Below are 23,361 nucleotides of genomic sequence, written 5' to 3' on the forward strand. Positions count from 1 at the left end.
TTGGAACTAGTCAAAACTGTTGCAATAGGTTTTGAAGTATCAGATTTCTCCATTGATAACAAGATGAGGAGAAAAAAAATGGTATAATAACAGAAATGAAAAAATGAACCAGAACAGGTTGTAGAGAGAGAAGAGAGACCCCAGAAACTATAAATAAAAGCTTTATGGCTCTAATACCATGTTAGAAGAAAGAATACAAGTAATGAAGGAAAGGATTGTGTATTTATCTATGTCAGATTTACAGAGATATTACATCTATTTATACATGAGAATATGAGCTAATTTAGACAAGAATAATAATTGCTGTAATTATGCTACACAAATCTCTTATAATCATGCTAATTGCTGTAATTATACTACACAAATCTCCTATAATCATGCTAATTACTGTAATTATGCTAACATCCTTCATGAGTCTCAAAGCCTCCCCTTGCAATTCAATATTAGCATCAGGTTCATTCTCCTCAACTGGCAGAGAAATTTCAGTCCAATAGTCTACATCAGAACTGGGCTTCCTCAACTCTTTTTTAGAAACTCTAGTTTTTTTTAACAGCTTGGGATTACATTCTTCATAATTCAAGCAAGCCTGTGAAATTTCAAGAAATAAAACTGAATTTTAAAGCAGGTTCTGAAGAAAGAGATTGATAAGTAGCTTGAAATCAGTTGCATAAAATATGCCTGTTTGCGGGTGATACGTAGTGGGTGAGATTTATTGAGCATGAACCCTGATCTAAAATAATGACGACCCTCCATTGCATGGTCTCCTATTGTCCCTCGAGAATTTGAAAAGTTGAAACTTTGTTTTTCCAGGAAAGTGCTTATATATATATATATATATTAAGTTGGCCTAATCAGAGAAGGTTACGTAGTCTAGCGTGAAACCCTTAAAAATAAATAATATTTAATTTAAGATTTTAAAATAAATGTGATTCAATTTAAAATTTAAAAAGAAAATAAAGTAAATCAATTTTATTAAGGGTGAAACTTTATTAAATAAATATGAAAATTTGAACATAATAAAAATATAATTTATATTTATATAATTTTAAATTCTAATCTAAATATGAATGAATTAAAAAATTCTAATCTAAATAGAAAGCATTTTACAGTCTTAAATAAATTAGAAATATAAATAAAATTTATTTAATAAAAATAAAAAATTTATCTAAAATTCTTGTAAAATATGAAAAATATAAATTTTGGATTTTATATGAATTTGTGCACCAAGTCAGAAGGATTCTTAAATAACAATGTATTGGGATATAATTTACATGCCAATTAAAGACAAATCCTTGAAGAACAAGAAAGAACCAAAGAAATAAGAAATCCTACTCCTGTGTGGATTTAAGTATTTTTTTTCTGAATATATATTACATCAACACCACCTCCATCGTCTCTGATCCAGGTGCGCCAACGCGTCCGAGATTGCTTCACAGAAAGCTGAAACTACAGAGATGAAGATTATTTTATCAGCTTCTTTCATGATGGGCACCATAATAAGTTTATTTCCTCGAGAATACAAATATGGAATCCAGTTCCGAACATATTTCATGCCTTTGTGATTTGCATCATCTTTTCCTTCACGGGTTTCTTTTTTCTATTTGATGATTGAAAACAAGCTCAAGCTTGCCAAATTCTGCAAGTACTACTCGATGATTTATCTGATATTGCTTTTCCATGTTTTTTTTTTTTCGTATGGTCTAGAGTGGGTTTCTCCAGGGAAACAAATTATGGCAGAGTAGAATAGAATAGAATAGAAATCAGGTGAAATAAAGATGTCAACAATATCCGTATTAAATCTGCAAATTATGTTTCAGGTTTATGAGCTATTAACTGAAAACCCAGCTTCTATTTCGCATGAAAACTTAGCTTTTTTTATTTCTTTTTTTTTTCTTCTTCTGTAATTTATGGTCTAATGTAAATAGTGACATGCTATGGTTTATGATGGAATAATTTGTGGTTATTTCAAGTTTCTACGATCGGTCGAAACTTGTTTGATAAAATGCGGATGAGAAACTTTGTATAGATTTTAGCTTAGCAGCTATTTTGCATCTCTCTTTTGTTTTGTTTCTTTGTAGAATTCATCTTCTGAAACTCCTGAATCACTATCCTCCTCCATGTCAGAGGCTTGATCACTCTTAAGTGTGCCATGTTCATTTACAGGATCATCCTCAGACTTGATTCCTACACCTGCCAAAACTATGAGCTCATGTTTCCTTCTCCAATATCATCTCTCTCATGTAAATCATCGTGACCAGAAATGATGACCTCCCCACAATAGAAAGAGGTAAAAAAGGTTTTATACAAATGTGACCTTAACATCTCGTCAATGCCAATTACCACTTGTTCAGGATTTCTTAAAAAGTATTGATATCCAAGCCATGATTCAATCCTTGACAAAACTGTTTGTGGAAGTGCAAAGAAGCAGGGAGTTCAAACTTATTGCCAGATTAATTTACCAACTAAGAGTATGATCATTCAAAGAGCATCCGGACAAACTAAAAACTCCTAAATTTCAATTTCAGCAACAATTTCTGATTCAAATATAAATTTGGAAGAAAAAAACCCTTGCATCATACATATGAGTCAAAACATTTCAACTTTCATACATATTCACTAGTAAAAACAATTTTGAAAGGGACAAAAATATAGGTTTATTTTTTATTTTATTGGAGATGAAAATCTATGCACAATCAAGAAGGAATACTCTTACAAAGTGGTTCTAGATCACTGGATTGCTACAGAAGGAAGAATTTCTAAGAGCTTTTTGCACTAAACAATGCGCGGCATTAATACCTTCCCTTTTGACAAAGGAGAAAAGAATGCCATTCAGTGAGTTATAAATTTCATTGATATCATGAACTAAACTAAAAATTGCAGTAGGAGGAGCATTGTTGTTGATTGCATCCACTATGATCTTGCAATCTCCTTACCCCATGATGTTGTTTATCTGAAATGAAGAAGAGGGCTTCTTTGCATGCCATTGTCTCCAGTGGTAGAGCCTCTCAAAGATGTGATATAATACCACAGCGCCAATTGATAATGTGGCCCAAGTGTTTTCAGATGACTATTGCAATCACACCTCTGTTCTGCTACTTATCCACAGCTGCATCATAGTTCACTTTAAACCCATCTCAAGGAGGTGGGAGCCAACTGTGATGGAAGACCTGAGTATCTTGAGGGACCATTCTATTTTGTGCATTTGTTCACATAAATTCCTCTTTCCTCATGAGCAACTATCGCATTGTCAATAACTTCATATGAATATCTTTGCTGGCCTTTGAATAGATGTTCATTTCAACTTTTCCATAAGCTCCATAACAGAAACACTACCAACTGAATTGCTTCTTTGTTATTTTCTGAATGTGATAGTGGTCTGATCAAAGGATCCCATAATTCTACCATAAAAGAGCCCCTCAACATAGTGGAATGCTTAAAAGGTGAATTAAACCATATAGTGACTGGTTGAGGGCATTCAAAGAAGAGATGTCTCAATGATTCTCTTTCCCCGCAGAATCAGCAAAACATTTGGAATTTTTCTCTTAGCATTGATCATGAGAAGACCATAATCCACATAAAGCAATTGCTTAGCTAGATAGTAACTGATTTAACCATATAATTCCTGATGGTCCAAATGCCAGATAAATTTATCCTCCATTATATGAATTCCCAAGGGGATAGATAGGATACATCTTCATCATTAAGATTCTACCTCAATAAGGTAAGATTCCATGAGCTGTAGTAGGGTCAATTAATTAAGGAGGCCTTGGAAAATTATGCGGATTTCAGCAATCTTCTTTGCACATTTGTAGTTACATTCAAATTCAAGGTCTTTTTCTATAAGCTGTAAAACTATGTGGAGCAATCAGTATGGTGTTAATTAGAGGACAGTTTGAAGATGAATTTCTCAACAATGAAACCATGAAATATAGATAATCTTATATGCAACAAAAATCAATTGAAAACACATTTCAGTTCCATCACAGCATTTTCCCAAAAAATAATAGAATCAAGTTTGATAGGGTGTACCTTTGATTTATTTGGTTTGGCATAATCAAGCTATGGGAGTTTATTTGAACTCAACAAGCTTGTATGCCCATTACTCAATCCATGATTTCCTTTATCAGCATCTAAAGCATTCAAAATCATCATATGCTGAAGTTGTCCGTAGAAATAAAAAATGTATGGGCTAGCCCTCATAAAGTCAAAAGTCAAAATTATAATAAATCAAAGAAAAAACTAGTTCCCATTCACTGATTTAGCATATTTCTTTGCTTTATTGAGCTTTTGAGCAAATGAACTAAAAACTCCCTTCTGTTTTAATTTTTCCTTGAGTGCAACTCTTACTTTTAACATTTCCATGCTTTTGAAACCAACTTGATCAATCTACCAATATTGAGAGTCCAACATTTGCCACATTATAAGTGGCATTCACTTGCAAAAGAACTCTTGAATGAAAAATATAATGCAATCAATGGTTCACAGTTAATACTTCACCTTTTTATGGTTTTTCTTCTCTTTGTTCACTTATAATCTGAAGCTTGTAATTTTACCAACTCGTGTGTAATAAGGCTGTAGTATTAAAGTGATTATTATGTATTTCGTCCACTTAATCTTTTTCAGTAATATCATTGTAATTTGCTAAAAAAAGTGATCATTAAAAAGTTTAATGGGCTAAGGCCAAGCATTATTTTAATGTATTTAGGATTTTAAGTGTGGTCTAATCCTAATTGGATTAGGAATCCTAATTATGATGTAAAACACTAATCAGATTTTAACTTTGTGTATACGCATCTAGTTGTATAATTCTTTTAGCATACACAACATACATGTCCATTTGCTCTTCTCTAGATAAAGCATTTAACTTTTTTTTTAAACCTCTTAATGGCAGTGACAAAAAAAAGAGAAGGGCTAGTAGAGGCTACCATTTCCTAAAATTTTAATTTTTTATTAAGGGTAGTTTGAATCTGAACATATTTTTAATACTCTCACATTCAACCCTAAAAAAATTTAATTATAGCAAGAGTTTAAAAGATTTACATTTTTTATTGGCCAATTAAAAAAAAAAATAATAAACCCATATTTAAAACTTAAAAAGTTTTTTTTTATTGGCGCAAATAAATATGTGAAAATGGGATAACAATACATTTACAGTTAATGAATCAAGTAATTAAAGACAATTTTATTTAATTAATTTTAATGTTTAGAAATTACATAATTAATAGAATTTAATTATTTCATCATCAGAATTTAATTCTTTTGATAACAATTGCGTAACCTTGGACATTAGAAGAGACACTAAAAATAAAAATTAAATTTCTGAATTGCAGACTATTTAATTAATTGAAGTTCCCATTTTGTTTGTGTTATAAAATTTCAATATTTATACTAATACATTTACATCTATGGCTTCAAAGCACTATCTTCTATACAGTGTAATGAATAATATTGTTTTTTTTTTCCAAGTGCAATACCCCGTGTTTTGACCAACAAGCTCTTCTACCATTTCCGTACTATTCGCTCTTTTCTTATTAAAGCAGCAAAAGCACATAGCCATTGGTTAAAAATATGTGAATGCAAGTAAAAATTCATTAATATGATGATCTTAATTTATTATCACAAGGGAGGACAAAATTAAAAAAGAAAAAAAAATTTAAAAATGCATAAATGAAGTGTATTTTATTCTTATTCAATCTCAGCCTCTTTTTCCAGCCATTATCATCGCTTCTGTTAATTATTGTGTTCATAATTTTGTTTATATTTTTTTCATAATTTTAAAAATTGGATTAAATTAATTAATTGAACCATTATGATCTTATTGAGCAACGGGTGAAATAGAAAAACTATAACAACTATATATATAACATCTACATTTTTATGATTTTAATTTTTTAAATCTAATATTATTGAAAATAATTTTGACAATAATTAAGTATTCTTAATGTATTTTCAGTGAGTTAAATAACAATATTTTTTTTCTCCAACTTCGTCGTCCATGATACAACGATGCCATGATGATGGTACACTTACTGTATTTGCTTATTACGCTTACTTTGTCATTTATGACACAAAGGCAAATATATGTAAATTTATACATTGTTTATTTTTTAAAATATAATATATATCATTTTAATGCAAAATTAATCAATTACAGGTTGTAAATATTTAATTAAAACATAAAAGCAACCATAATACAGACATGAGATATTGTTGTATTTTTTAATAAATATAATGGTTTGCTAGTAGTATATTTAACAGTAGCGTGAGTGAGTGGTAAGTCTTATAAGATAAAGTAACCATGATAATATCAATAGTGTTAATAGAGATGTTATTAACCATAATGATATGTTATTTATAATGGTTAGTAATTTAATAACTAAATATTTATGTATTAGATTAGAAATTTAAATTTTTTGTTTACAAAAAAATTAAATATTTTTATTATTCATTCTCTTTAATAAATTTAAAATATGAAAAAAATTAAAATTAAAATTAAAACTATTTACACCAATAATAAAATAAATGAGTGGATATTCATACCTTTTTGTATTTTAAATAATAAAAATATATTTTTTAAAAGTAATATATATATATATATATATTATAATTAATTTTCAATGATATTAGATTGAAAAAATAAATGAATATTACTTTATTTTTGAAAAATAATATGTAATAGATTATTGAAATAAATAAAAAATTTACATAATGTATAAAAACATTACATTATTTATCATTAAAATTATATGCTGTTGTAATTTTTTCAATAATATAATATTAAGTTTTAATAATATAATATTTATTAAATAATATTTAGATGAATAATGTATTGATTTAATTCTGATTAATCTCATTTATATTTTAAACTTTTAATCTTTTGTATTTATTGATTTTCAGATGGAGCCGGATTTAATAATCATGCAGCGATTACCATGGCTTAGTTATGATTTTCCCCACAATTCAGTTTTTTGCATGAGTTTTTTTTTTTTTTTTTTAACCAAAATAATATTTGGTGCAAACATCAATAAGCAAGCTCGAAATTAGCCCACGTCTTATTCGTGAAAATTTACTCTTTAGCATCTTATAAATTAAAAAAAAAAAATACCATAGAATTATAGTTTTTAATTTTAAATATTAATATGTGTTCATATATAAATATAACAATAAATGAGCGTATTTAATTTCAAATTTTATATATAACAAGATTTCACTTATTTTGGGAATATGGATTATCAAAAAAATTCTGCATATAAAAAATTTATTAAAAATTATAATAAAATATAATTGTGAATAATACAAGAAATTTCTATTTTACATGGTTAGAAAAAAAAAATTAAAGATAGATGATATGTGAATTTACTATAACATCGTGGCAGCATGATTAATGTTATTTTTCTCTTGTCGGGTGTAACTTGAAGAATTCTGAATCTCTAAAATGGTAATAAAAAAATCAAATAGATTAGTTAATCACCATATTGATACGTAACATATTGAGAACTTGATTACGAGTAGATAGAATATAATTAGATTGTACATGCATACTTGTTGCCTTGATTTTCATGAAAACTTACATTAGAATTAGTATCGGTTCCAACTCTGACTCTCAACCATCAAAAATTCAAGAACCCACAAGTCAGCCGCCGCCTCAACACTACCATGATTGTCTCTGATCCAGCTGCACCACCATGTCGAATATTGCTTTGCAAAAAGTTGAAACTACAGAGATGATATTTTTTTTACTGGCTTCTTGTATAATGAGCACCGTAATAAGTTGGTAATCACATACCTAAACTATTTGAGTTTTACTTGCCTTTCACACGCCTAAATTTATTTCAAGACTTACTAAACATATGAACTTAAAAAATTCATAAATATTAAACACAAATTTGCACAGAAGAAATATTTGAGAAACACGCTCAAGGACATGTACATTTAATGCAAAATGTCCTTAACAGGATGTTAGGTGTTTTCAATACCAAAGGAAAAATTATAACATTTGTAGAGGAGAAGAAGTAGAGGAAAAAGAAGAAGAAAAGAAGAAAGAAGAAGATGTTGAGAGTTGTAGCGAGGAGGCTCTCTACCAGGCTGGCTTGGCAATCGTGTGGTAGAATCTGATCAATGACAGTGATTCTTCCTCATTGGTCGATTTTAAATCCAAAGCCTTGAATGATTACTTTGCTTTCCGGCCTCATTTCCATCTTCCTCACAAAGGTTTCTCTTCTGAATCACTCAACCCAAGAAAGGAAGACAACTTTTCTTCGGATATTCCAACAGCAGTGGTAGTTGTTAAGAACTCCACTTCAAAGATAGTTTATGAGTATAATCATAAGTATTTCCCTCCAAGTGACCCCAGCAAGTGAGCATTTGCCTATTTTGTCCTTACTAATGGCTCGTTTGTCTATGCTTCATTTATCCGTCTCCTTATCCTCAAGGTTTTTTTTTTATATATATAAAAAAAAAAAAGCAGTATCACCCTTGACAGGCATGGAATTGGCCATCAAGAAGACTAATAGATATCCCTATAATTATAAAGGAGACTAAGAAAAATGGTGTTGTGAATTGAAGTTAAGAGTTGTTTTTTGGATTAAGAACCTCTAACAACAATTGATGCAATCTGCACAATCGATTAGCCCACTGTTCTGCAAGTGAAAGCTTGTACTCATACAAGATAACCTACAAGGCAAACCTAGTCAGATTGGACAGTCAGCATGATTATCCCTATAAATTCATCCAAACTCCAAAAGTTATTGCATGGGTAGACAATGACTGAAACATGTGTAACAAAAACAAAAATAATTGTAAGAAAACATAGAAGAAAGGACAATGCAGTGAAACCATCATTACTGCCAGCTTGGGACGATATTTGGAAAAAGAAGTGCACAAAAAGAATCTGTTCAAATGCACCCGATTCAAAATTCAATGAATTGTTAGCAAAGAATATATCATTTATATCATGTTAATAGCAATGTCACCAAATATATCATTTATATCATGTTAACGGTAATATCACCAACCGTTCAAATCATTTATATAATGGTTATGGAGGATGGTTTTGTCAATGCCATGGTTCACATTACGTTATTTGATAGGATTCGCAAGGGACTAGCACCATACAATATGGAGGTGCCTACTTGCACCTTTTTGGATGAGAACAAGTTACTAATAAATGTAAATGCTAATGATATATAAAGCCTAAAACATATTGGTTTCCTAGAATAGAGTATAAGAGAGTAGTATATTGCGTTTACCATGTAAAGCTTCTACTAGTATATATTTTATTTTGACCTTCGGGTTTCAGCATGGACACGATGTATAAAAAAGAGACTAAGTGTTGATAATCAAAGAGGGGAAAAAGAAGAAGGTGAGAAGAAAAAGAAAAAGATGCATGCGGAAAGAGAGTTAAAGAGAGAAGTGAAAGAAAAAAGGGCTTCACTTTAAGGAAGAAGGAAAGTACAAGGCCACGAGATAACAAATACCTTAACTCACTTCTTATGGCATGGAAACACGATATGTGCTAACTATGCAATTTTTTGTTTAATTGTAATGACTTTTTAAATTTAGGTTTTTAATAAGTCACCAGAGTTTAATAAGCAAAATTCAAATAGTTCAGGTGTATTTGGCCTAATAAGTTTATTTCCTCAAGAATTCAAAGATGGGAATCCAATTCTAACCATCTTCAAGGGCCAGGCCTCCATATTTCATGCCTTTGTGATTTGCATCATCCTTTCCTCTATTTGATGACTGAAAACAAGACTGCTAAATTCTGCAAGTACTACTCAATATTTTCCATGATATTAGCTTTACCGATGCTTCTCTATGCTTTGTTTTTGGATGGCCTCAAGTGGGTTTCTTCTGGAAAACAATTATGGCAGAATAGAATTGAAATCAGGTGAAACAAAGATAAAAATAATACCTAGTACCCATATTGCATCTGCAAATTATGTTTCAGGTGTAAGAGCTATTAACTAAAGGTAACCAATCCCACTATCCACCATCCAAAGAAGGCAGTTGGATTGAATCCAAAGGGAAAATCAGAGAAGAAATTACTGCTTTTTTCAAAAAAAATAAAAAAATTATAGCAGTTCAAATATAATAGGGGAAAGTAAAGTTACCGCCCTTTGCCTTACATTGTGACTCCTGAAATCAACCGAGCTTTGCTTACTCCAATCTCAGATGTGGAGATTCAACAGGCTGTTTTTGATATGGGTGTTATGAAAGCTACGGGTCCATATAGTTTTGCAGGCATCATCTTTTAGCAAAATTGGAAAGTTGTAGGAAGGTATATTTGTAATGCTGTTTGAAGATTTTTTTGAAAATGGGTTTATGTTAAAAGAGCTTAATAGAACAAATATTGTATTCATTCCAAAATGTAAAAGCGTTGTTTCTATCAATCAATACAATCTTGGATGAATTTGTTGATATCGCAGGACCAAGCTGCTTTCATTCCTTCAAGGGACATTCAGGATAACATAGTGGTGGCACATGAGGCTTTTCCATCATCTGAGGACAACCAATCACAAGTCTCCGTGGCTATAAAACTCATATGCATAAGGCCTAAGGTCTATGACCATGTGGAATGGTCCTTTCTCAATCAAACTTTTCTTCGCTCTTTCTTTGACCCGACTTGGGTGAACCTAGTCGTGCAGTCACCACAATCAGCTTCTCCATCTGGTCCATGGCGGCCCTACTCAGCAATTTTACCCTTCTAGAGTTCTTCAGCAAGGTGATCCTTTATCACCTTTATTTTTATTTATCTGGCAAGTTTTGTCTTCTCTTATTAATAGAGCCAAGCAACAAAGGATCAATAAAGGTATGAAGTTGTCAAGATACTCTCCTACTTTCATCAATGTCTTGTTTGCTGATAACACTATGCTATTTGTCACAGCCACTCGTTCAGAAGCTGAAGCTATTAAGGAGACCCTGGATCCTTAGCTACCGGGCAAAGAATCAATTGCCACAAGCTAGCATCCTTTTTAGCCACTCGTTCAGAATGCTTGCGCTAGTAAATCCCGGTCTATGGGAGATTCAAGCCGCTGTCCATACCATCCGATCTATGATTCTCCCCTTTTTGATAATGTTTCGTTTTCTCAAGTTAGCAAGAAAGCTAACAATGCTGCTGATGATTCTTTGCCGTGTAATTGGATTGTAAACGCTCCCCAGGAGCTGCGCTTTGCCTGTACTCCCGACTTTCCTAGTGCTTTTCAATGCAACATTCAGCATTTTCCAAACAACCAAAAAAAGAGCTTGCTTTTATTTCGCATGAAAATTTTGCTTTTCTTCTCGTTTGAATACTTGGCCTTCTTTTTTTTCTCTGTAATTTATGGTCTAATGTAAATGGTGACATGCTATGGTTTATGTAGAGAATAATTTGTCGTTATTTCAAGTTTCTATGGTCGCTCAAAATTTGCTTGATGAAATGCTGCTGAGAAGATAGTAGTTATTGTCAAATTGGCAAAAGAATTAAATCTAGGAGATGCGAAATTTTATGCTCTAGTGAATCATTACACATGAAATGGAAGTGGAAACAGAATTGAAGTGCAACTCAAATCAGCAACAGGTAAGCTCAAGTTTTCCCAGTGTTCATTCTTAAGCCCCTTATCTTACTAAGACCTATATGCTTCTTCATTTCATATCAAACAAGTTAGATATAGAATGAACCGTACAATATAGCAATTGTCTTCAAATATTCTGATTACCCAAGAGATGGCCAAACAAAATTTTCATACCCCTGCATAAGCTGTCATCACAAAATAAGCTGAAGATAATATCTACTAAATGACACTACCACTTGAATTTTAAGTATTCTGATACAAGGGAAGTGAGACTGAAAAAACCAAGTTTCACATTTCCCCTAAAGAAGATATGCAGCCATGTTGGAGATTTCAGTATGAAAAGACTTGAATGATACATGATCCAGCAAATCTTTTCTGATTGTCAAACAGAATTAGTTGCAAAAGCAACATGCAACTTCGTTTCAAAATCTGATGCTTCGACTAATTCCTGTGTTGATTCCAGACAATTCGCCACCGTAAGGACCAATAGGTTTCTTGATCTGCTGCACTTATCCTTTACGTCATTTCACTTGTTTATCATGCTTTGTCTACAGATACATGGAGAGAGGGCCAGGTAAATAACTCAATGTAGCATGTAAAAGAAAATATAATAGTATTAAGCAGTTTTCACATTACCCTGTATTTCTTCCTTGGATTTTTCAAGTCTTTTTTCCGTGGACGGGTCAGACCTTTGTTCTTCTCAATCTGATGTAATTTGGCAAAATAGAAAAAGAAAATGATATCTATGAGTTCAATCAAGATAGGGAATGGTTAATACAAGTAGGTGAAAATAAGGCTTTCTCACCTGGTAAGTGATTTGCCGTTTTCCATCAACGATTTCAGGCAAAGATGGGACTGTTGGGTTCCTGCAGAAGAGGTATATTTGCAGAGAATGTCAATTTCTAGCAAAGGCAAGTACCTTAAGGTTTTAATTTGAGTTGTTAAAAAGAAATTCTAATAACACAGGTGATAAACAAAATGACACAAGCCCATCCATCCAAACATAATTGAAAAAGAACTTTGATACGTCAGATTGTGCCTCATAGTGAACACCTGTAAACCAACACATTGTGGATAATGCACAATAATATTTTATATGGCACACAAGACACCATGTGTAAACAAACCTTTTATAGATTTTAGCTTTAGCGGCTATTTTTGCATCCCTCTTTTCCTTTGTTTCTTTGTAGAATTCATCTTCTGAAACTCCTGCATCACCATCCTCCTCCATGTCAGAGGCTTCATCAGTCTCAAGTGCACCAAGTTCATTTACAGCATCATCCTCAGACTTGATTCCAGCACCGGCCAACACTTTGAGCTCATGTTTCCTTCTTCTTTCTCCAATGTCATCTCTCTTAGGTACATCATCATCACCAGAAATGACCTTCCCCCAATACAAAGAGAAAAAAAAGGGTTATACACAAATGTGACCTTAACATCTCATTCAAAGAGCATCAGGAGAAAGAAGAAACTCCTAAATTTCAGTTTCAGCAACAATTACAGATTTAAATATAATTTAGGAGAAAGAAACCAGCATCATACACATGTATCAGAAACATTTCAACTTTCATAGATATTTACTAGTAAAAATAAATTCAATGTCTTTTTCTGTAAGCTGTAAAACTATGTGGAGCAATCAATATGCTCTCAATTAGATGACAGGCTTGAAGACGAATTCCTCATAAGAGTAATTATTAGACATCGATCATAGCACTCTCAAAATAGATAAGGAAGAATCAAGTTTGAGAGTGTGTACCTTCGATTTATTTGGTTTAGCAGAAACAAGCTGTGAGAGTTTATTTGAACTCAACATTCTCAATCCATGATTTCCTTTCTCAGCATCTAAAGTATCATCATCGAAATCATCATATGTTTGAAATTGTCTGTTGAAATCCAAAATGCATGGGTTAGTCCTCACAAAGTCAAAAGTCAAAACTATAGTAAATTAGGGAGTGCAGACAAAACTAGTACCCATCCACTGATTTTGCACGTTTCTTTGCTTTCTTAAGCTTTGGAGCAAAGGAACTAAAAACTCCATCCTGTTTTAATTTTTCTTCAAGTGCAGCTCTTGCTTTTAACATTTCCATGCTTTGGAAACCAACTTGATCAATCTGCCAATATTGATAGTACATTGTTAGTAAGTGGCACCCACTTGCGAAAGAACACTAAATGGAAAATATAATGCAAACAATGGTTTGCAATCAAGACTTCACCTTGCGTTTATGTTTTTTCTCTTTGTTCACATGATCCTCTGAAGCCTCCTTTTTTACCAACTCATGAGTGCTACAACGCTGTAGTATGAAAAGGAGAAATCAAATTAAATGATAAACAAACAAAAGATGATTAAACAAGAATTGCATTTTATAACACCTCCGCTGGTTCTTTTGCATCAGGTTCAGCTGAGGCAAGAAAAGAGCTATAATCTTTTCTGACAGATTCAGATGCAAGTGCAGGTGCAACACTCCCAGTGATTTTATTTTTCTCTGTTTCAGCCTCAGAATTTTTCTTCAGAAACTCCTCAATTTCTGATGGAAGATTCCCATCAAGCTGTTTCACCTGTTGAGAGTAACACAATACTAAGTTGTAAGATGTGAGAGAAACCTCTTAAATAATTGCAACTGTAGAGTCCACACCTCACAATGTTAGAGGAATTGATTTCAACAAAATAAATACATGATAATTTATTATTCAATGCAAGTGTAGCATTTAGTTTCGCCAAGAAATAATACCTTCAATCAACATGAGTAGAAAAGATAAATCCAAAAGGCTAAAAGCTAAAAAAGTCTAGTTATTAAACACCAAATTGAAGATGGGTCCTTGCCAATATTTTAAAAACATCAATATTTCATGGGAAATCCCCTCCCAGAGCTCTAATTCATTTGACATTATAACCCATGACTATAAAATGAACAAGTTAATACAAGTGAATTATTCCTCTGCGATGAACAAGCAGCATTATGCATGTCACACTTGTCAATACACAGAGGAACACGGACACATCTGAAAAAGAGAAATCAATTGACATTCAATGAAAAACCAATTTAGTTTTTCTAAGGAGAACAGTAAACCTTATCTAATAAGCCCTTGATCTCTACAAGACGAGCTATAACAGGATGATCACGGACTGGATGTCCTTCAGACTTGAGAAGAAGATAGAATGTTATGGCTTGGCAGTAGGACAGTAACAGAAGCTGCTTCACCTCCAAATAGCGTACTCCACCTTCCAGTATAATTCCACCCATTTTAACCTACAGAAAGCATAAAAACATTATGCTGATCATAAAGACATCAATAAGATGCAACATCATAATCCCCAAGAGAAACACACAATATGGTAGAAAATATATAATGAGAAACAGCAGTTATGACAAGGAAATAAAAACTCAGTTGTACAGCTTTAGTATACATGATTGGATACAGCCGAGCAATGGTAATGAGTAGGGTAACTGCGAAAATCACTCTACCCGAATTCAAACCTGATTATCATTCTAAATACCCAAATCCATCTCAATCCCAATTAAAATTCATCTTAAATTACTAGAACCTGTCCCAAACCCGATTACTATCACCTGAATAATGCTTGAACCCATTTAACTTTATATAATTAAATTAATAATCTACATAAAATATATTTTTTATCTCTAATTTATATTTTAAAAATTCAATAATTCTATTATTTAAAAGTTCAGTATATTTTAAATTCTATTTATTTAAAATATAATATATATAAATAAACGGGTACTTAACATATAAAACTAGAACTCAACCTAAACATGACACGGGTATTATTTTTCAAAACTGAACCCATCTCAAACTCGATTGTATGCTATCTAAACCCATCCTAATAGGTTTTGGTCGGGTATCCGAAAATACCCGACCCGTTGCCATCATACAAGAAAGTAAGACAAAAGCTTGAATAAGAAGAAGAAGGAAGAATACCATGCTTAATAGAGGATTAACTCTACTTTCAAGTTCTTCAAGTGCATCGTTTAGCTCAGAAAGCAAACCTACTAATTCTGGCGCAGAACTGTACCAAAAGATATTAACCAACATATGGAATATCATAGTTGAGGAAAATAGGAAACACATCTAAAACATGAAATTGGAAGCATTGCATAGAAAAATCTGAAAACCATTAACATATTATGAGCATATGTACAATACACCAGTCTTCCATATGCTAGATAAAGATTATGGGAAACAACATCTAGCAAAGCCAAAGAGGACCACAGACAAGTAGATGGAAAAATTAAAAGCCGATCCATTACCAACAAGCCATTGAAAAGATACAATGAACTCTTTCAAGCTTTGGGTGGCAACCAAATATGCCAAACGATAAAATGGGGGATTATATGGATATGACGGATCTGACCAATTAATAACTCCAAAAAACTGAAACCAACACTGATATTATAGTATATCCCGTCAAATCCTAAATTCTGCAATTACACCAAAATAGACAGAAATTTAAACAAACGAAATGCCTTGTAGACCAAAAAAAAAATGTTTCCTATTCTACGTATGATGACCTATGCATTGTCATCCTCTTTAAATTTCTAACAACATGTGTAGTTATGTCAGAGTGAAATCAGACATAGGCTTAAATGCCTTGGCTAAATCCAAGCAAGCTAGAATCCCTACACTGTAAAAGAAAACCTTTGAATTCTATGGAGCCAATTCGTTGCTGCCCATCTAATACGAACTTAGGAGAAACACACCCCAAAAGCTAACTGTTGAGGTTGGAGAGCCCAAGTCCATATATGCCCCATATAAAAATCCCACACTGGGAAGATCGTAACATTCCCCCACACTTTGTAACCCTGATGCCCATGCAGGCTAGCTTTGCACTAGCTTAACCGGCCAAGCATTGTGAACGGATTTAAAAAAAATAATGCTAGAAAGCCAATTATTCAACTCATTCCAAAATCTAAAGTGATGAAGAATATTTTTACTTCTGATCAAGCCTATGTTTGTGTTGTTTTCGTCTTCATAGTAATTAGATATTTGAAAATTGTTGACTTTCATCAATTTAGTTAGATAGTACTAATATTTGTATGCGTGCAAATATACACATGCATGTGAAGAACCATAAAATATTGATATCACAAAAGAACAAGTGAATGTGTAAATTTAAGTGAAAAAGTTTTACCTATACACAACTTCCATTTGTTCCTCTCTAGACAAAGCATTCAAATCCTTTCGAACCTCAAAAGTCTCCACATTATCCACAACTTCTTTGAGCAATGAATCTTTTGCTTTGCTTTTTCCTTTAACTGAAAGTTCCTGCACAATAAATACACCTTGTCATGATTCACTTTTAGCTAATAAAACTTACAATTGTATATGTTTCAATAACATGAAACAACATCGTCAAATTAACAAGAAAACAAGAAGTTCACCTCCATGGTTAATTCCCTATTGCTCTCATCATCACCAAAATTTTCAAGCCCAAAGTCTTCCATGGATAAATTCTTTGACTTTTCCCTCTGCATTCTCAAAATCTCTTCCTCCTCTTCTTTAAGTGCCTCATCATCACTTGAGTCTCCCTACAAAATAACATCAACCAATACTTTAAAACATTGTTATTCCAAACAAAAATCAAAGAATCCTAGTGCTTTAAAAAAAGGGGAAAACAATGCATATAAAGACATGAGTATATATCTTCGACATGGAAATATAAGTTAACCGAAAAGACAATAGATAGGTACTCGATAGGTACCAAAGAGGAATGGGGAACGGAATGGGGGATGGGGAAGGAGATATTAACAATGACACTTTGTGCTTATATCCTCACCTCATAGTCGTGACCGCCATAGTACTGTGGTTTTTTCACACCCCATACTTCCTTCTTGTCTACATCATTTACTTCCTCATCATCATGAATTTCATCATCAATTGCACCAAATTTCTCTTTGAAATATTTTTGTTGCTTTCTGACTGCAAAAAATTAGTAGTATATTCATTGAAAATTTACCAACTATGCAGTCCAGACAATTATAAGAACTCACATAAGCAAAAAGAAAAACTAGTACTTGAAACATTGATATGTAAAAAAAAAAAAAAAACTAGTCAACCAAAAAATTTAAGCTCATTTTGTCCTAAAGATGTTTTATGAGCGGCAAGAGAAAGCAGCAGTAGGAACTGGTAGACCTACTCACTTTTAAGTCCAATCTAACATGTTGCTCAAGCTATTAATGCAATAAGAGTTACCATTCAACAATTGAACAACACCCACCAAATAAAGCATGCAAATTGATTTATAAAAAACAAAATAATACAGAACTCTTTTCAGTAACATTGATTAACACAAAGAACTCAAGCTTATTTTGCTTACAGAATTCGCCCACAATATTTTGAACTTAAAAAGAAAAAAAGGTGAAAAGATTTCAAATTATTGTACTTACTTTTTGCAGCAAATTGAGTATCCTGAGCATCGTCATCATCTTCATCATCATCCTCATCATCACCCTCATCATCATCATCATCATCAATATCCTGTAAACAATATTACTTACTATTAACATTAATTTAAAAAAAAATCTGTATCCAGTAATTGAACTTAATTCCGTATTAAGTAGACAGACCATACTAACCAAACAAAAATACATTAATAGCTAGTAATCATATGTTACAGAATGATAATTAAGGGAAAACCAAAACCTCATCATCAAAAACTGGCTCCTCTTCATCATCAATTGATTCCCCATCATCATCGTTTAAATCCAGTGGAATAATATCCCTCTGCTTGTGAACTGCAGGCATCCAGAAAAATAAACATACATAATCTGTATTTTTATGAACTATAACTTTTGCAGTGAGGAGAAAAGATATTCAAAAAATGTGTAGAAATTGGGTAGCAATACATTTAAAGGCAATGAACTTAACATGAATTAGCTTACAAAATAGATTTTCAGAATTCCATAAAAACAAAACGAACAAAGTCCATGAACTGAACGAGAAATAAAATAAAGACAGACAAAACATATAGGTATATGCATAAATTATATTGATATTGAAAGAGACAAAAATCAGTGAAAAAGAGATAGTTACAAGCATCAATTTCATCCTGCATGTCTTCTGGGTGAACATATCGATGACGAGAACTTGGTTTAGAGTTCCTGTTATCCTTCTTTTGATTCCTTCCTCTCTTTGCCATTGCTTAACAACCCAGGAAACAACAACTGCAATGGAAACGAAAACATGGGTATAAAATTCTCAGCTACTAGAATAGATTGAAAGAGACAGGAGAAAGTTAAAACAATGAAAAAGATTATTTACCCTGCAGAACACAGAAAAGGAATAAAACCTATCTTCGAATCAGGACGTTCTTAGAATAGAAAATCTTCAAAAACTCATTCCCAAAATCAGTTTTATTCAGCTTAGAGCAATTAGGTTTTAAGGGTTTAGCGTTAGGTCGGTCGGTTTTAGGGTATATTAAATCGAACCAAATTAATCAAACCGATATAATAAAAACCAAACCGAAATAATAAAAACCAAATAGACCGAAAACGATTAAATCCGGTTTCTTTCATTAACCACACTTGATTTGATCATCAAAATCAATAAAGAAAAACTGAGTTTAAACAAAACAGGAAAAGTGGAGAATTGAGATGCAACCGCAGGTACTCTGTATTATTAAATCAACAATTCAAAACCCACCGTACAGAGCTTCACATAGAAACAAAAATAAAATAAAATAAAAAACCTGTCAGCTGTAATATGAACACAAAGATATGTTAACTGAAAAGTGAAAATTCGAGTACTCACCAGCGAGGAGCACCGACAAGTTGCTTCAGTGATGCGGCTTCGATGAGCAGCGCAAGGTTGAGGGCAGGCGACGTTGTGTTGTGCTGCGGCGACAAGTTGCTTCAGTGCTGTGGCTTAAAAGAGGAATGGGAAGAAGAGAAGACAGTGAAGGGGAGAAAGAGACTTCTAAAATCAATCGTCATATAAATAGATAAATAAATATTTTATTAAATGATGGAGTACATGTACTTATAAAAAAAATTATTTTTTTTAATTCTTTTATCAAAAAAAAATAAATTAAAATATCATATAAACTATTATATTATTATAAAGAGAGCAATTTTTTATTATTTTTAAAAATCTCTTTATTTTATTTGAAACTAGTGAAATACCCGCGTTAATATATATATATATATATATATATATATATATATATATATATATATATTATTTTTTAATTAAAAAAATTTAATATTATTATTTAAAATTTTAAAATATTAATAATAAATTTTAATTAAATATGTTAATAATTACCCTCAAATAAATAAATTTAATAACCATAAATTTTTTTTAATGACCATAAATTATTCTTCATATATAATAAAAATACAATTATTTTAAAATAATAAAAATAAAATTAAAGTAAATTAAATTTTATTAAATGCATAAAAGAAGAGAAAAAATTTTAAATATTAATTTTTCTTCAAAATAAATATAACTCTTAATTTTATTGCAATTAACTTTTTAAATTAAAAATTAAGAACATAATAACATGTGATAATTATAGTTAGTAATTATATTATATCTGTTTAAAAAATATATAAAATACTTAATATTGATTTTTCTCTTTTTAAAAATTAAAAATTAATAAATAGTCATTACATTTAATAATTTGACATGTTTAAAAAAAATTAATCATTAATTTCTCATAAAAATTTAAATATGTTTGATTCTAATTTAGAGCAAATATTTTAAAGAAAATTAAACTTTTAGTTATAGTAATAATTTGATGATCATTATAATATTAGTTGAATTTTAAAATTAAATGTCTTGAGTTGTTAAATTATTAGCAATTAAATACTAAATTTAATTATAGTAAATATGTTAAAAAATATTTCATTTTCCTTTTAAATAACTATCATTGACTTTTTAAATTAAAAAATAGAAACCTGTAATAAATAATAATTATATTTAATAATCAATATTTTTTTATTATTTAAATTTAAAAGATCAAATTAATTAAGAATCGTATTTAAAAATAAAATTATATAATAATTATATATTGTAACTGTTTAAGAAATATAGAAAAAAATTTATCAATAAATTTAATTAAAAATTACTACTTGCTATAAATATGATAAATTTAAAATCCTATCTCTTCTTGAATTTGTTTTATAAAATCCGAATAACCTCTTCATCAGAAAGCGAACATGAAATATACATAAATTAGCATATGTGTGTTCATTGAGTATAATTAATAAATTAATATAATTAACTCTTAATTTTTCTTATCTCTAATTAAATTAAGTTTTTCTATATATTTGTAATGATAATAATAATAATAATAGCTACTTATTATAATATTAAAATGTAATAATTATATAATTTGTATCTTACATGTACATAATTAGGAAATTAATAATTTAATCATAATTTATAGAAATTGTATCATTAATTAATTTTTCTAAATAATAATAAAATAATATAACATAACATGATAAATATTAACTAAATTAATAATATTAATTATTTATTAATATACTATAAAAAATATCAAAAAAATAATGAAAATTGAATATTAATATAAATTTATTGTTTACCATAACTATGAAAATAAATTTTTATTTCATTTCAGTTTTTCATAATTTATTTTATATAGCATTCAATATATAATTAAAAATATGTCTATTTTAAATAAATACTAAAATAAGATAAATAAAAATAATATAACATCAAAGTAAATTAAAAATTATTAAATATATAAAAGAGAGAGAAAGCAAAGTATTTAACTCCATGTGACTACTTTCATAGCATAATTTTAAATTATTTTATTAATTTTAATATATATATATATATAATTCTTAAATTTTTATAATTAAATGAAATAATTAAAAATTTAATAATCATTAAATGAGAAATTTATAAAATTATTAAAATATGTCTAATATTTTTAATTAGTTAACCATAAAAATTGTGATAATAATGGTAATAATAAAAATAATTAATGGTACCAGTAATGGTAATAATTAATTATTTTAATTAATATAATTATTAAATATAACCTTTATATATATATATAATAAAGAGTTTTTCTTATATCTAATTAAATTGAGATTTCTACATATTTGTAATAATGATAATAATAATAATAGCTACTTATTACAATATTAAAGTAATAACTAAGTAAATAGTTTGTAACTTATATACACATAATTAAGAAATTAATAACTTAATTGTAATTTAAAAAAATTATATCATTAATTAATTTTTCTAAATGATAATAAAACAATATAACATAATTAATATTAACTAAAGTAATAATATTAATTATTTATTAATATACTATAAAAAATATTAAAAAAATGAAAATTGAATATTGATATAAATTTTTTATTTTCCATAACTATGAAAATAAATTTTTATTTCATTTCATTTTTTTCATAATTCATTATATATATATATGATTTAGTATATAATTAAAAATATATCAACTGATTCCTGATTTTAATTTAGAGTATACATTTTAAAGGAAATTAAACTTAATGAAAATTTTTATCATTAATTTCTAAAAAAAATTCAAATATTTCATAATTCTTAGTTTTAATTTTAGACATATATTTTAAAGGAAATTAAACCTAATTATCGGGTATATATATATATATATCTTAATCACCAAGAATCTTGTCTTAATTTAGAGTAGATATTTTAAAAGAAATTAAATTTAATTAAAACTATTTAGGAAATATAAATAAAATTTAATATTGACATTTTATTTTTTTTAATTAAAGATTAATTACCTTTAAAATTTCAATCATTAATTTCTCATAAGAATTCAAATATCCCATGATTCCTGATTTTAATTTAAAGCATATATTTTAAAGGAAATTAAACTTAATGAAAATTTTTATCATTAATTTCTAAAAAAAAATTCAAATATCTCCTGATTCTTAGTTATAATTTTAAACAGATATTTTAAAGAAAATTAAACCTAATTATAGTAATTAATAATTTTTCATTATTTAAATTTGAAAGATCATATTAATTAAGAATTGTATTTAGAAAATTAAATTATATAATAATTATATATTACAACTATTTAGAAAATATAGATAAAATTTAATTTTGATCTTTTTTTAAATAACCTTTAATAATTAGACATCTTTTAAAAAAATTCAATTATTAATCTCTCATAAATATTCAAATATCCTTGATTATTGGTTCTAATTTAGAACATATATTTTAAAGAAAAATAAATTTAATTAAAACTATTTAGGAAATATAAATAAAATTTAATGTTGACCTTTCATTTAAAAAAATTAAAGATATTTAAATTTAGAAGTTATATAATAATTATATATTTAAACTCTTTAGAAAAATACTGAAAATGCAGTGTCTTTTTTATAGTTACCATTTTTTTATTCTTTCTCCTTCATTTTATTAGTAATTTGCTTTAATATAACAATCTCCCTTGTGATTCTTTTTGGATTCCTACTTCTTCTGCCACTCTTTATGATAATTTTACTATGTTTTTTTTATTTGACTTGGTTACACTCGGTTCTGTACTCTGTTTCTTGTTGGGATTGTTGATTTTTTATTTAATTTATGTAAAAAGAAATATATTTCAACTTTATTTTCAAAGAATATGGGAAACCTTCCTTACTAAGAAGATCATTTTTTTGGACATGTTCTTTTGCAATAATATAATCATTCTATTAAAATGCTAGTTAAACAAAAACTGTATTTATTTATTTATTTATTTTTAATACTATGGGAGGCAATGTAACACCCCAAAATTTTAAATTTTATTATTTTATGAGCATTATTGGTATTTTAATTTTATTTA

At 29.3% G+C, this 23,361-nt stretch overlaps 1 protein-coding gene across 1 annotated transcript; it reads right to left on the reverse strand.

Annotated features, from left to right (window-relative positions):
- Positions 1-11,673: 11,673 nt before the first annotated feature.
- LOC110634865 (protein THALLO) lies at positions 11,674-19,485 on the reverse strand. Its single transcript, XM_021784013.2, has 17 exons — positions 19,320-19,485; positions 18,603-18,733; positions 18,213-18,304; positions 17,957-18,047; positions 17,347-17,489; positions 16,952-17,098; positions 16,702-16,835; positions 15,492-15,579; positions 14,621-14,800; positions 13,923-14,108; positions 13,766-13,843; positions 13,524-13,663; positions 13,309-13,435; positions 12,680-12,936; positions 12,358-12,418; positions 12,189-12,257; positions 11,674-12,100 (listed from the first exon to the last, which is right to left on the reverse strand). Exons 2-17 carry the CDS (start codon positions 18,706-18,708, stop codon positions 12,074-12,076), a joined length of 1,926 nt encoding a protein of 641 aa, XP_021639705.2. The 5' UTR covers positions 18,709-18,733; positions 19,320-19,485; the 3' UTR covers positions 11,674-12,073.
- Between the last annotated feature and the right edge of the window lie 3,876 nt (positions 19,486-23,361).

The sequence above is a fragment of the Hevea brasiliensis genome, chromosome 1, assembly GCF_030052815.1.
Source record: "Hevea brasiliensis isolate MT/VB/25A 57/8 chromosome 1, ASM3005281v1, whole genome shotgun sequence".
Classification (NCBI taxonomy): Eukaryota; Viridiplantae; Streptophyta; class Magnoliopsida; order Malpighiales; family Euphorbiaceae; genus Hevea; species Hevea brasiliensis.